The sequence below is a fragment of the Notolepis coatsorum genome, assembly GCF_963971535.1.
Source record: "Notolepis coatsorum genome assembly, chromosome: 3".
NCBI lineage: Eukaryota > Metazoa > Chordata > Actinopteri > Aulopiformes > Paralepididae > Notolepis > Notolepis coatsorum.
The window spans coordinates 210,008,326-210,024,939 of NC_140167.1; the positions used below are offsets into that span (position 1 = coordinate 210,008,326).

Sequence of the window (16,614 nt, forward strand, 5' to 3'; positions counted from 1 at the left end):
AGACCAGGCCCATTGCAAGTTGCTGTACTCTGTCGTCTACTCTAAGCCATCCTAGGTTGTCAAAGTGGGCAGGGGTGAGGTGGGTTCTAGGAGTCAGGTCAAGCAGTAGTCTGACTAGCTTGTTTTGAGATGTTTGTAATTTGTTTTTTAGTGCCTTTGAGGTGCTTTGGTACCATGAGGTGCAAGCATAGTCGTAGTACCCTTGAATGAGTGCTCCTGCTAGAGTCTTCAGGGTATTCTTGTTTACCAGAGAGGAGATCCAGAGTTTACCAGAGAGGAGATCCACACATAACACATGTTACAGATAAGACATGTTCAGACAAGCAACCAAGTGGAATTAAAAATCAGAAAGTGACAATATGCTTTCTATCAAACATATTACATGATACCGCATTCCTAATCATAATGGAATCATACATAGTACAATATACATTACATAACACTATATATTAAATATGCACTCAATTCACAAGCAGTGAGAAACCATATACTCTTACCACCTATTTGATAGGCTACTAATATTCCTGTCACTAAAAATACAATAAAGTAAAAATAAAGGTAACTATGGGTATGTGTGTGTCTACATGTACATAATGTGCAGGCGTAGGGCTGTTAGGTGTTGTTTCAGTTGTGTCTTAAAGCCTGTATTGTAAACAAAAAGCTAAATGTAGCTATGTTTCTTGTATACGGTACATACTCATAAAGGTAGGACTAATTTCAGTTTTTTTATCCATATATAGGCCACATTAAACCTTCCACTTACTCAAACGAAGTCGAGGTCACCCACACTACAGGCCACCACCAACAAAAGACTGTGTTTACCAACACCGAAAAGTCACCCATTTAAAACAAAACGCGTCACCCCAGATGACTCATCTTTATTTCAGTCCCTTGTCAGGTAGCTCGGAATGCTGGAAAACGAGATTTTGTCGGATTCTAATTTACTCTAAAGAATTGTAAGAGATAAATACAAGAAAAAAGTAGCTGCACAACAGTGGTGACGGCACACATTATTGTTTTGGAGCGTCCACAAATTAACCACGCATCTCCAAATAGTGTGAGTCTGACGGGACATGTGTCTACTAGCTGGGACATTTGGCGTTAGATTTCTGCAATATTCATAGTTGTGTATTTTAACTATTTTATGCGAAGAGAAAACACAAGCGACAGAGCATTTTGACAGCACAGAGGAGGACCGGGCTGGTTGAGTCTACATGGCTCTCATGCAGTGTTTAAGACCAGCCCCCCGCCTCGGCCACACTATCAGTCTGTTGACGCTCCTACTCCTCCTAGTTACTTCAGCTTTTGTTTCGCAGCAGAGAACGAGAGAAGATGGCAGAAGTCTCCCCAGCTCCAGCTCCCGCCGCTCCGGTTAAGGCTGCCAAGAAGAAGGCAGCTCCCAGACCCACGAAAGCAGGTCCCAGCGTCAGTGACTTGGTCGTCGAGGCAGTGTCTGCTTCCAAAGAGAGGAGCGGCGTGTCTCTTGCTGCCGTAAAGAAGGCTCTGGCTGCCGGTGGCTACGACGTGGATAAGAACAATACTCGTGTGAAGACTGCCATCAAGAGTCTGGTGACGAAGGGGACCCTGGTCCAGGTCAAAGGTACCGGAGCCTCCGGCTCTTTCAAGATCAACATAAAGGCTGAGGTTAAAGCCAAGAGTCCCAAGAAGGTAGTAGCCAAGAGTCCCAAGAAGGTAGTAGCCAAGAGTCCCAAGAAGGTAGTAGCCAAGAGTCCCAAGAAGGTAGTAGCCAAGAGTCCCAAGAAGGTAGTAGCCAAGAGCCCAAAGAAGGTAATATCCAAGAGTCCCAAGAAGGTAGTAGCTAAGAGTCCCAAGAAGGTAGTAGCCAAGAGCCCAAAGAAGGCGAAAAAGCCTGTTGCTCCCAAAAAGGCTCCAGCGAAGAAGGCTGCCAAGCCCAAAGCAGCTCCCAAGAAGAAGTAAGCATCATGTGTGTGAAACGTGTTAATGTTATTATTAACCTTGGCTAACGTTTGTAAATTAATAACTTCCCGTTGGCGTTGTTGTCTACGGTCGAGATGCACACTTGGCGTGGCTAGTTCATCTCTTGCCAGCTCTGTTTGAGCGACGTGCATTATTACTGCTAACACAAGCTGCTGTTACTGGGCTGTGTTGTGTGCTGCTAGCTAGTAGCCAGTTAGGTAGTGTGTGATTGATTGATTGATTGATTGATTGAAAATCTCATTGACAGATTGCAGAATGGGTACAATACAGTACGGCTCAAGGGGATGCAGACCAGAGAGACTTTCGTCTTGTTTACATCAGGGTCCCCCATTTTCAATTCATCATAACATGACATACAATGTCATGTATGTTGTGTATGTCATAAATGTCTATATTAATTGAAAATGGGGGACCCTGATGAAGACAAACGTCTTTCTCTGGTCTGCATCCCCTTAACAATTGTATGTATTGAGCCGTACTGTATTTGTACCCATTCTGCAATCTGTTAAATAAAGTTTTCATTCATTCATTCATGATGATGTATAGATAGACAGTACTGCTACATCTATACATTTATGGCATACCAGATTTACAAATATAGTACTGTTTGTTATACAAAAAGAGTCTTAAAAAAAGAGAGTATATACATTTGACGAAGAAACTGTACATTGGAGGAGGTTGGGTGGGTGGGTGGGTAGGAGAGGTGGGTGGGTGGGGAACACTGTACAACTGTACAAGCAAAACTGTACATTGGAATATTGACAACCATACTTGGTCATTTACTGTACATTGGAGGGGGTTGGGTAGGTGGCGTGGGGGGGGGGGGGGGGGGGTGCGAGAGGTCATCCGTATGAAAAGTCAGCCTTGTCTAAGAAGTGACCAGCTAGCTTGTTGGCTAGGTTAGTAAGTGTGGCTGACATTGGTCACCATTGGGTGAGTTTGCAGCTTGTTGGCCCAAGTGATTCCGAATTGAAACGTCAGTGTTCCACACTAATGTATTGGCCAGAAATCATGGCACAGCTGCCACAGACGTTGCCAGCCATGGGGTCTGAACATGAGTCCACCCCCCACAGCTGTCGAGGTCCAGGGGTTAGCCAGTCTCATTATTCACTAACCAACCATACACCGAATGAATGAATAAACTTTATTTAACAGATTACAGAATGGGTCCAATACAGTACGGCTCAATACACACAATTGTTAAGGGGATGCAGACCAGAGAAAGACTTTCGTCTTGTTTACATCAGGGTCCCCCATTTTCAATTCATAGTGAATTGAACTAACGTGGCCTTTCACAGAAGTGTCATAGCAGGTCAAACGGGTAAAACAATGATTTTTTTTGCGATGCATGTGAAGGTTGATTGAAGTGAGCACTGAGCCAGCATTAACAAAAGGCGTGTTCGAGATTGATTTCGGCTCGCCTCGAAAGTAGACGAGTGCAGCTGGGGGAGGAGTCAGAACGTTGGACACTTCAGATTTGACAACAGCCTCTCGTCTAGTCTCGCATGGCAGATACACGTTCACGTCACCACCACACACATTACACACCTGTCCAGCTCATTATAATGCGATGGCCGTGTGCAAAATTAGATTAGATTCAAATGTACAGCACACCATATACTGCTATTGGAATATACTATTCATATACCATAATGTGTATACCATCTTGTTGCGTGCTCCTGGCCACCACAGCGCGCGCACACACAACACGCAACTTGAAGTTTATCATGATGATAACTTTATTTGAAGAAGCTCTTGGTACCCAAACTCCTGTATCCAATAATAATAAATATATCTGATACACGGGTAGACGGGACCCGTACTGTAATAAAGTTTTCAATCAATCAAACGTCTCATAACTTCCTCTTGTGGGCGTGGCTGGTGGTGACAACTTTTCTGAGCCAATAGGCGCTTTGCGCAGAGATAGACCACTACACTTCCGCGTTACATTGAAATCAGGGAGGAGATTGCGGGGGGGGTCAAATGAATGGATGTGGACGAGAGCCGTGATGGAAGTGGTTGCCGATACGGCTGTGGGGGTGCTAGAGACATGATCGAATAGACGTTCGTTTATGCGCCTCGCTCTCCTGAACACGGCGTGACCCATAACTAATCGATCAGAACTAAATCGGCAGAGAAAAAGCCCATTTTAAAGCACCTATTCCGCATGGACATGCGCAGAGTGCCCATGGAGTCTGGACGACGCGAGATGACGCTCGAATGAATGTGGACTGTTCTATCAGAGGGGGGAGCTTCGGTGGCCAATGTCCTTTCAGCCGAACAGGATAATGAGAAAATGATCCCACTAAATGGCCAGACGCGTCTTATGGCGACATCTACAATTACCTCATTGAGTCTACAGGTAGACTAATGTTTATATTTAAGTGCAGCGGTCTGTAGCCACTTACATGACCATCGAAGCTCCCCCCTCTGATGGAACAGTCCACATTCATTCGAGCGTCATCTCGCGTTGTCCAGACTCCATGGGCACTCTGCGCATGTCCATGCGGAATAGGTGCTTTAAAATGGGCTTTTTCTCTGCCGATTTAGTTCTGATCGATTAGTTATGGGTCACGCCGTGTTCAGGAGAGTGAGGCGCATAAACGTCTATTCGATCATGTCTCTAGCACCCCCACAGCCGTATCGGCAACCACTTACATCACGGCTCTCGTCCACATTCATTCATTTGACCCCCCCGCAATCTCCTCCCTGATTTCAGAGTCCCGGAAGTGTTACGGTGGTCTATAGCAAGTCGTTTCCCATCATGCATTTGCGTCGAGCAGCCGGGTGAGAGGTACTGTGGAGCTAGAGACATATGAAATCCGTTCGATTATTTTCCAAATTCTGTTTTTTCCGTTTTAATATTTCAGAATTCTGTATTTAGCGTTTTATGCTAATTTTACCATCAGAAATAGTGTCTAATAAGTGGGAATGAATAAATCTCCACAATTGAATAAGATATAACAGTCCATTTAATGTTTTTAAGTGCTGCAACTCAGAAATACAGTTACATTTTACACAATATTTTTCAAATAATATTGTGACAAAATAAAAATGCGCACAAAATAAAAATACACATTTCAAGTGTAGGCAATAGATACAGCTACTACTGACATTATGACAATGTCAGTAGCCTAGCTATATCTATTATATTGTGATGAAATATAGTAGTAATGCATAATTTAGGCACATTTAGTTTATAAAGGACAGTGTGTACTGACAATCATTTGCATTAAACAAATGGATGGGTGCACTAGATTTAGCTAGAAGCTATCATTTCCATCTATAGTCCTATGTACTGTAATGTTATGAAGCACAATCTCAGGGGGCTCATACAGCATTTCACTATAATGTGTAGACAAATAAAACAACTTGTAACTTTAACTCAAACTATACTGTGAGAGTAAGTAACGTGTGTTGTGATTATTATTACAAGGCTATTGTGCATTCATCTATTTTGCACTGATGGGTTGTAGCTGCCGTTTCGCCATATCGGGCTTCACTGTCAGCTTTCACAGGAGGAGACGTATCGAAATCTCTTTTATATCCACATGTAAAAAAATATTGTAGCATTGGCTTTTCTAGCATCCAAACGGATTATTTCATTGAACTGGAAAGAACGCAAACCGAACTGTTTCAGTTTGGAGAACTGGCGCAAGGACTTCATGGACTTGTTATCAATGGAACAGGCTGCTCTATCTCTTCAAGAGAGTGAGGCTGCGGTTACACACGGGGGTATTTTCGTTTCGTTTTCAAGGTCAGTTTCGCTTTCCAGAACGCAATGTAATGGCAGGCAAGTTAGACATTGGTTTTGCCTCCTGAGCACAGTGATGTAGTACAATGCCAAAGCAGTAGGTGGCAGTAGGTGGCGAACATGAAGGCATTTCAACCAATCAGAAGTTGAATGTGCCAATACACTTCTTGCCAAAAAAAAAAACCACCATCTTTAAATGCCTCGCGGGAGCCATTTAGCCAATGTAGTAGGGCTAGGCGATATAACGATAACTATAAATATCGCGATATATTTTTATAATCGATATCGAAATAAAAAAAATCAAATGTTTTTTTTTTATATATATATTTTTTTGACCTGCAACAGGGCAGTTTTAAAACCAGAGACAGTGGACAGACTTGTCTTTCTTGCCTGCAACTTAAAGTAATGGCTTTGCTTGTCCAAATGACAATACTGACCAAATTGAGATTTATTTTTCTCTTGTCCATTTATTTTGTTTGCTTTCTAATTTAAAATACAGTTTGAACCCGTCTGTACACAGTAGGCTATGTGTGCTAGCAGAACTAGACTCCAGTCACGGTGCACATGTGCGGTTGTTTGTCCACCAAAAAAGCGCCAAAAGATCGAAAATAAACTAGCAGAGCCAGAACTGTTCAACTCCCCTGGAGCCACAGCCAGCAGAGAAGCCAGTTTACTTTAGCTTTTAAACCAGCTGCAGCCTGAGAACTGGAGTGTGAGGGGATGTAACACTAAAGATGGCGGCAATGACAAAGAATTGCTGCAAAATAAACATAAATCTGTTGTTAAATTTTTTATTTTTATTTTTAATACTTATAACAATTAGATAATTATCGATATCGAGAAATATGATAACATTATCATATCGTTATCGCGATATGATTTTTTTTCCATATCGCCCAGCCCTACAATGTAGGATTTATTTTTCAGCAAAGAAAGTGCAATAAACAAAATGGATACATTCACTGTCTTCTGCCTCATTTGTTGATGAAACAAAAGTAACATCAACACAATTGACCACCAAGAGCGGATAGTTTAGTCTCTCAAAAAGATCTCTGATGTTGTTAGCTACATGCTAACGTGAATGGAATATGCCAGTACAACAGTATAGCATTGTGGCTAGCAGCTTGGTAACGTTAATGCTAGCAGAATGAATGGATGTAAACTTTATTTAACAGATTGCAGAATGGGTACAATACGGCTAAATACACACAATTGTTAAGGGTATGCAGACTGTTGTAGCTTGGACTGGGCTCCTTATAACAACTAACAGGGTTAATGCTAGCAGAATGAATGGATGTAAACTTTATTTAACAGATTGCAGAATGGGTACAATATAGGGGTGCACCGATGTATCGGTCGGGTATCTGTATCGGCCGATAAGCTCGAATGTGCCGATGGCAGTAGCCGATAAATATCCATCAATTTGTGTAGCGTCAAGACAAAAAAAAGTTCACTTGCGACCTGCACAACGCCGTCCCCAGTCCCCCCCACACACTAGGGCTGGGCGATATAGCCTAAATATGATATCACGATATTTTCTGACCTTTCGGCGATACACGATACGCATCATCACAATGTTTTTCTTTTTTTCCCCAACAATTCATTATGAGGCTTACCAAGACAGTATTTGAGTTTGCAAGCTAACATTAAAGACAAAATAAAATACCCATGCATTTAGCATTTTTATATTATATATTAGATTTAGATTATTGGATTATTAGATTATATATTGCATATATTTAGCAATGAGATATTATATGATTTAGATATGAAATATGATGAATTGAAAATGGGGGACCCTGATGTAAACAAGACGAAAGTCTTTCTCTGGTCTGCATCCTCCAGTCCACTGTTGTTGTATTGAGCTGTACTGTATTGTACCCATGCTGCAATCTGTTAATAACGTTTTCATTCATTCAGACGGAAAACAGAATCATTTTGATTGACAGTCGAGTCTGCCAATTACGTCACACCGCTTGCACCCGCCCTGCTGTTCTTAGCACCAATCGGCAAGCGCGTATAATTTTTTTTACTTCCGCCATTGGAGAGCTCAATGACAACAACAATGGTAGCGGTAGCTCCCCGCGGCTGACGTTTAGCTTTTAGCTCCGCAGTATGACTAAACGACTGGAGGCATAATGATTTTACTGCAACGGATGTTATAATAAAAGCCTTTCCATACATCTGTCTGATTGAAAACTTTATTAACAGACCGCAGAATGGGCACAACTGAGTCAGCACGGGCTGAGATATGAACGACTAATGCTTGCTAATTTGCTATATCTAGGTCGACCTCGGACGTTGCTATGTAAATACGATGATATTAATGCCACAAAACGAATGCCTTTGTTATCATAAGTAGTAACTTTGATGCAGTAGTGTGTTTGTGGGGCGGCACTGTTCAAAAAGTTTCAACGTGTGGACCAGATTGACGCGACACAATCCTCTTGGGCAAAACATCACGATATCCACGATACGTTTAAAAAGTGTATCGTTAATGAACTGTACCCGATATTTATATAATATCGTCATATCGCCCAGCCCTACCACACACACAAGCTACTGCATCAAAGTTACTACTTATGATTAACAAGGCATTCGTTTTGTGGCATTAACGTTATATAGTTAGTGTTACACGTTCAATAACATCAGCAATGGCATATTATTTACCCGAACGTAGCAAGCGTTCATACTAGCTCAGTTCCTTCCGTTGCTCACAGAGCCCTGAGTTTTACCCATTCTGCAATCTGTTAATAACGTTTTCAATCAGACGCATGTATAGAAAGGCTTTGCTTTATTATAACATTAGTTGCAGTAAAATCATTATGCCTCATTTAAGTCATCCTGCAGAGCTAAAAGCTAAACGTCAGCCGCGCCGCCATTGTTGTTGTTGTAGAAAAGCTCTCGTCAAAATCAATGGCCGACAAAAGCCGGAGTAAAAATGTATACGCGCTTGCCGATTGGTGGTAACAGCAGAGGCGGGTGCAAGCGGTGTGTGACGTAATTGGCAGAATCGACTGTCAATCAAAATTGCATTGGTTGAGACAATAGTATCTAGCTGCAGCCCAGCAGGTAGACCATGTTGGGAGAACTAGTATCTAGCTGCAGCCCTGCAGAACATACTGGGAGAGAGATGTGCTATTTCTTGATGTTTCCTTTTTTTAAGTAAGTAAAGAGGCCTATGTTCATATCGGTGAGCACAATTTGTAACACAAATATACAGTAGTTTCATAAAATATATATATATATATTGCAAAAAAAAAATATTACAATTTTCTTTTTTTTTAATAAAAAAAAAATTGCCACAAATATCGGTATCGGCCGATTGTGTTAGTTGAACAATTGGTATCTGTGGCAAATTTTCATATTGGTGCATCCCTAGTACAATACAATACGGCTCAATACAAACAATTGTTAAGGGAATGCAGATTGTTGTAGCTTGGACTGGGCTCCTTATAACAATAACTTGACAACACATGGTAGCTGCAGTTATTTGGGACGCGTCTATTCGAAAGGCAACCGGAGCTCTGCTGTAAACACTGGAAATAACCGTGCGGGTCTCTACTGCGCATGGGCGTTGAGCAACACCGGCTCCGTATCCGGCTCGCACAGATTACATGGCCATGGACCGAAACTAAAGCCTGCCGCCCGCCAGGGGCGCTCAGTTTTTACCTTTGGCGCTTGACACTTAGAGGGCTGCCCGCCGTGTGGCGTGTAGACGTGTAGTTCATAACGATACTCTTATTTTGATTGTGCGAGTACAGATTATAGCCTCTCTCGTCTTTTTTTTCTCCGCCGCGAGATCGTTAAAAAACTACAAGTCCCACATTGCACTCAAGTCAACGGTCCAATCACAGTAGAGTGACGTGACTGGTTTCATGAGAAAGAAAGCAAATGACCAATCGGAAGCTCTCATTTGGCTTGTTTACTTCCTGAAACGCCACCATTGCGATATGCGGGCAGTCTGCTCTAGTCTATATCGGACCTCCATGAGCTACCGTTACTGTTTAAACAATGACCCAGTCAACTATTCACTTTTAGTTTAATACATGACGAGGCATTGTCTAACGGTATCTAGCTGGCTAGCTACTGATAGCTGCTGATATCAACAAATGCTCCAGCAATAGTCGACTCGAGTGCATAATACCTCCGTTCCCTCGTTAGCTAGCTCACATTAGATCTATCTGTCCCAGTAAACTAAATTGTCTTAACGTTATCTACCGGGCTAGCAGTAGCTACAGATAGCTCCTGATATCAATGTCTTATAACATTGATTGAATGCGTATTCTAGCTGAGGGCATGTTGAATGTGATTTGACAAAAGAACCGTAACGCTATACCAATAGGGTCCAGCTGCATCGCCGGAGAATCCTTGCATGCTGAATGTAGGGTCTAGCTGAATATAGGGTCTAGCTGCAGGGCCGGAGAATCCTTGCTGGAGCTGGAGGCTACTCAAGTATACACACAGACAGTGGAGCTGTTTGCAGATAGCGAGCATTTTGACTTATTGCGTGGTGGCGATGTCTCGCAGATAATACAACTACAAGTATGATTATATAATATACATTTTATTTAAATTTTTTTTTTATATAAAATATATATATATTTTTTTTTTAATCAAAAAAAATTTGGCAGGTAAGAAATATGCTTGGCGGGTAGATTCTTCCCATCTACCCGCCACTGGCCGGTGAGTCAAAGTTAATTTCGCTCCCTGCACGTTGTCGGTGAGTTTTGGCGAGTATCCAAAACGGAAACACAATTTCAGCGTTATCCTGCCAAAACGGTGTTTCTTTTTAACTCGTTTCAAGTTCAAGTTTCTTTAATAGTTGTCATACAGAAGTACAGAATACTTTTATACAAAATGCTTCTTACTGTTACGCTCCAGAGACTGTGCTAGACAAGATAAGTATGAAATAAAATAGTATAGCATGTAAAATAGAAGTAAAAAAAGGTCAGTGTTCAGTATAGACATATGTACAATGTTCGATGCAGAATAGAAGTAACTGAGTTACCATACAATATACTATGCAATGTACTGATATACAATACTATATAGTGCAGAAATGGGATGAGGTACAATTTAGGTACAATTTACAGTAAGGTGTACGAGTTGTAGTGCAAATCCTTTACCAATAAATATAAAGTGTTTAGGTGATCTAAAGTGTGGAGAGTGGGTGCTGCAGTGTGTTGTTTAAGTGTGTGGGTGTGTGTGCTGTGTGCATTTGATGGTTGTTGCATAGTGTTTATTGTTCGTTGAGCAGCCTGATGGCCTGGGGATAGAAGCTTATTCTGAGTCTTTCTGTGCTCGCCTTAAGAGTCCGGTATCGCTTGCCTGACCGCAGCAGTTCAAAGAGGCAGCAAACGTAATCATTCAGCAACAAAAACAAAAACCCCAGTGTAACCATGGCCTGATAGGCCCGATGGCCTTCAAGGTCCCTGGAACTTTATTAGATCACTATCTTGAATATGTTTGTGTACTACTGAACCTTTAACACTCTGCAACCCCCCCCCCCTCACCCCCTTGTTATTATAATTTGTAGGGATGCCCCGATCACGTTTTTTGCCACCGATCACCGATCGTCTTGAGCCATATCGGCCGATACCGATCCGATACCGATCGTTTTTGATAAATGAAAAAAAAAAAAAATTATTTTATATTTATTATTATTATTTTTTTATAAAATATATATATTATATAATTAGACTTGTACTTGTAGTTGTATTATCTGCAAGACAACGCCACCACGCAACAAGTCAAAATGCTCGCTATCTGCAAACGGCTCCACTGTCTGTGTGTACTCGAGTAGCCTCCAGCTACGGCCAGGATTCTCCGGTGCTGCAGCTGGACCCTATTGGTGTAAATCACATTCAGCGTGCCCTCAGCTCGAATACACATCGAATCAATGTTATAAGACATTGATATCAGGAGCTATCTGTAGCTACTGCTAGCCGGCTAGATAACGTTAAGACAACGCCTCGGTGAACTATTTAGTTTAGAGCTAACGTGAGCTACCGAGTCAACAGAGGTAACTTATCATGCACTCGACTATTGCTGGAGCATTTGTTTATCAGTAGCTAGCCAGCTAGATAACGTTAGACAATGCCTCATGTAGTCACTGGGTCATTTAGTTTTAAACAGTAACGTTAGCTCGGTACTACGGTAGGTAGCCAACGTTAGCTCACGTCGCATGCACCAGACTATAGCACACTGCGAGGCATAGCCTCTTGTTTACACGAGTGCGGGAGGGGCTGGGGAGGAGGAGTCCGTACGCTGCAGGCAGCTGTGTGTCTGAGAGAGAAGTCTGCAGTGAGATCTCTGCTAAGAATCGGATCATGTTTTTCGATCGGTTTTGACGATCGGCGAAAATAAAGCATTATCACAGATCACCGATCTCATATTTATACTGAATATCGGCCGATACCGATTGCTGGCCGATCGATCGGGGCATCCCTAATAATTTGTCTTAGTTTGTCTTGTCATGTTTGTATTGTCTTGCTTGGGAAAAATAAAAACTTTAAATATGAAAAATAAAATCTCTTATCTTTTTTTCAGGTCCGTTTCTGTCATGTCTCCCAGAAAGAACCCAGCCAGGAAGAACCCCAGCAAGAGACCGAGCAGGTTGGAGGATGTTCAGGATGCAAAGAAGGTGAAAGGTATGTACCAGACCACAGGCCCTAGGTTTGCTTTCAACATTGGGCTGGACATTTCTTAATAATTTTTTGCCTCATCCCCCTATTTAGTCATCATCATCATCAACCTTAATTTATACTCAAAGACAATTGCGGTCACCCTAATTTTCAATGTCGTCAAGACTTTACAGACATTTCAATGCGCACATTTCTACAATATAACAATATATATAGTATAAAATCAGCATAGGCATAAAATCAGCATACAGAATAAAAAAAACAATGCATAAATTGCAGACATAAGAATACCGTAATTCCTCTAATAGTAACCGGTATTCAATTAAAAACCGGGTCTCTATTAATGACCGGGTGCGCTGTTGAGCTAAGCAATTATAAGCCGGCCTCCTAATACAAGCCGGGTTTCATGTATATTAGAGTTATTGTTGTTATATGCTGGCCTGGCTGTGCAGTAAATACCATATAATGGTATGGTGTTAATGTTTACCAAGAGAGTAAGCCTACCTCAGAATTGTATAAAACGAAGTTATTATTATTATTATTATTATTATTATTATTATTATTATTATTATTATTATTATTATTATTATTATTATTATTATTATTATTATTATTATTATTATTATTATTATTATTATTATTATTATTATTATTATACCAGTATTGTGATTGCACTATTTTACTTTATTTAACTTTTTTTGACCACCTGTAATTGCACTGTTTATTACCATATTTCATACAGTACTTGCTTGGTTTCAATAATAATAAATGAACCCAGTACTTTACTGGATTCAAACTGACACAAAATGTTGATTTATTCATTATGATCTGTTTGAAAATTAGAAATATAGGCCTCTCTCTTATACAGGCCTCCTCCTAATACAAGCCTGGTATCCGCTACAGTTGAAACAAATATAAGCCGGGGTTACTATTAGAGGAATTACGGTAGGTATAAAAGACAATAAAAGTAGTGCAATGTAAACGTGCAGACTTAATAATGGCATAAAATAAGTACAATGTCGCTCGAAGGCATGTGAACCCCCCCCGGAACAGTCAGTCCCCCCAAAACACCCACACATACATCCCTACCACATCGCCATCCAAGACGCACCCCCCGATAAAGCACGCCATGACCGAAGGAAAACACAAACAGCCCAGTTATGCCAATTCCCTTCCTGGTCATTGCGTGCATTGTCCTACTGTTGGTCTGGGCACGGTGTACACTATCACATGCTGCCCCACTGTCGGTCTGGGGAGGGTGTAGACCAGGGGTGGCCAACCTTTTTTGAACCAAGATCTACTTTTTTATTTACCACCTAGCCCGAGAGCTACCAGCCAAAATTGTATATTGTAAGCCGTCATTTGAGGCTTTATAAAAGCAGCATAATGAACACAAATCTGTCAGTGCCGAGTCCGACCTCATCTTAAATAACAAACAGCATTGCTTGTTGTAGTTAACAAGGAGAGGAAGAGTTGATTTAGCAAAAAAAAAAAAAAAAAAAATTTAATAATCAAATTTTATTAATCAAGATCTACTTGAAATCAGCCCGCGATCTACCTGTCGATCGCGATCGACTGGTTGGGCACCACTGGTGTAGACTACCAGTGGGGCAGCATGTAGACCAGGGGTGCCCAACCTTTTTTTAACCAAGATCTACTTTTTAATTTGCCACCTAGCCGAGAGCTACCAGCCCAAATTTGACCTACTCTCGGCTAGTATTAGTAGATTAATAATACCCATTCAATATGCACATGACAGAAAATATTATATGGCATATGCGATACCAGTGCATACATTAAAAAAAAATTAAAAGAAAATATATATAAATTATATATATATATATTTCTTTTTATACAGCTACTGTTTTATATATACTGTTTTTTAGTAATAACTAGAAATTAATGGTATTTATTCAACAACAGGTGATTGATTAATGATACTAATACAAATCTATACAATGCGTATGGGGCTGCAGCACTGCAGATATACCCTACTCCAATGATCCACACGGACATTATTTGTTGCTGCACTTGCTTCCAGAAGGCTGAGGCGCCGTTGAAGTAGCACAGAGGATCTGTTGTGATTTTTGCACAATAAATATTCAACATTCTCTTTTGAGACTCCGCCTCAGACTCTTATCATTTGGCACTAAAAGCTAAACATTGTCACCGATATGGCTGTCCGCAACATGTCATTAATTGTGTACGCGACGTGGTCGATCACTAGTGACGACGACGTGAGCTAGGTTAGCTAGCATGAGCTACCGGGAGATGGAAAGACTAACTTTACTGGTGAAAATGTGATTTACGTTGGAATACTCCTTTGCCAACTTGCTGTACTTTGCTTGCAGGTCTGCAGCCATTATTGCTGTATTATGAATAGCCCCAACTTTAGCCAAGGTAACGTTATGGCTAAACCTTTAACGTTAGTTAATGCTAGCTTTCGGTTAGCTGTTCAATGCTAATAACACCACCAAGCGAACCCATCAGAGCTCCCCGTCAACACCGCTATGTCGGGAGGATGGCATTTAAGAAAGTATCTGCTGTTAAAATGACAAACAGCATTGACACTTTAATTCACGGTCGGTTAAACATACGTTTGTTTTATAATGCTCACAGCAGACCGCAGTGTTGTTGATAAATTACGTGGGGCCGGGGGAATTTAAGTTCCGCAAAAAAAGGTTCCGCACCGTTGCAATCGTACGGTGCACAGCCCGTACTGTACCGGAGGACAACATTGACGCGGTACAGTACGTATCCGCGTACCATTACACCCCTAATTGTAACGGTGTAGTGTAGGAATTACGAGAATGACAAGAATGTTATTAATGAAATTAATGAATATTATCAAACAGAATTGTTTCTGTATACACATTTATAAAACGATCAAGGCATATTTAGCCATTTATGCGTTCACATGCGCTTTTCAAGAATAAACAAAAACGAGACTTAACCCTTTCACTGCCACACGACAGCCGGTTAACTTTCACTGTGACAATTGCGGAGCTAATGATGGAGCATCGCCGTCGGTTGTGCGATAGTAAAGGGCTAACCTTCTGTCGTGTGGCAGTGAAAGGGTTAATGGGAAGGGTGTGCTTGTACATTTGAACATAGTTCCATGATACGTGGCTGCGTTGTGCTGAGAAAGAGGCGCAGATCCGCTTCTACTCTGAGGCGAGATCTGCATTTATTTTTTATTAAATAGCGAGAATCCCGCTTCACAGAGGTATGTTGATGCAAACGGGACAAGCTTTCTCAGCGCAGCATTACACAGCACTGGGTAGTCGTTCCGGACTGATATCCAAAACTTTGCTAGGGCCTGTCCAGTGAACTTGACTTTCAGTAGCTCGTCATGTGAAAGATTGATCAACGCCTCCTGCTCAGACAGAGGGAGGCATGTTGCGAGCGCCATGTGCAATGAACAGATCTTGGATCCAGTTGTTCAAATTGTCCGTGCTCTTTCTTTCTGGGAAATAATTCCAAAATTGATCAATGAGCCCTTCTATGTGGCTACAGATGATGGGCTTCAAATCACCGTTTTAAATGCAGGATGCTTAGTTTCCAAGTGCCGCTTTAATTTACTTGGTTTAAAGCTCTCGTTAGAAAGGATCTCGTAACACAAAACGCACTGTGGTCTCGGGTCATCTTCTTGGCCAGTCCAAGTAAATCCATATGCCAAGTATTTAGGATCATAACTTCTTTTACTCCGTTTCATAGTAGTTCTGGTATCGCTACTACTAAATTCTGCCTTTCTCTTGCCAGCATTTGGAACACACGCATGTGACGCGCCGCTTCTGACAACAGACCTATCCATTTCGAGTGTCCAGGTTAAATTAATCAACTTTTATCATCAGCTTTATATGCTTGGCCTGGAACGAAACCTTACTTGGTCCCAAGAAGAGGGTCTCGTGTAGTATTGGGTTAGGACATTTACTGTACATTGGAGGGGGTTGGGTTAGGACATTTACAGGGGCCAGTTTTGAATTGCAGTCTCCCATACAGGGCTCTACAGTGCGACCATATTGCTCGCATATGCCCCTAGAAATATGTGTGCAAACTGGAAAAATCAATTACTTGCACGGTGTGCGAGTGAAGATTACAGCCTCAGTCGTGCTTTTTTCATTTTCTCCGCTAATAAATCGTTAAACTACAAGTCCCACATTGCACTCAAGCCAACGGTCCAATCACAGTAGAGTGACGTGACTGGTTTCAAGGGAAATAAAGGAAATGACCAATCGGAAGCTCTCATTTAGC

The 16,614-nt window shown here is 41.5% G+C and overlaps 1 protein-coding gene across 1 annotated transcript in view; it reads left to right on the forward strand.

Moving 5' to 3' along the window:
- Window positions 1–1,332: 1,332 nt before the first annotated feature.
- Window positions 1,333–16,614, forward strand: part of LOC311226155 (regulator of chromosome condensation-like) — a gene marked incomplete at its 5' end in the record, with an annotated part of 49,342 nt that continues 34,060 nt past the window's right edge. The window contains 3 exon segments of the mRNA XM_084311528.1: window positions 1,333–1,668; window positions 1,813–1,934; window positions 12,290–12,366. Of these exon segments, the coding sequence (XP_084167654.1) occupies window positions 1,333–1,668; window positions 1,813–1,934; window positions 12,290–12,366 (535 nt within the window).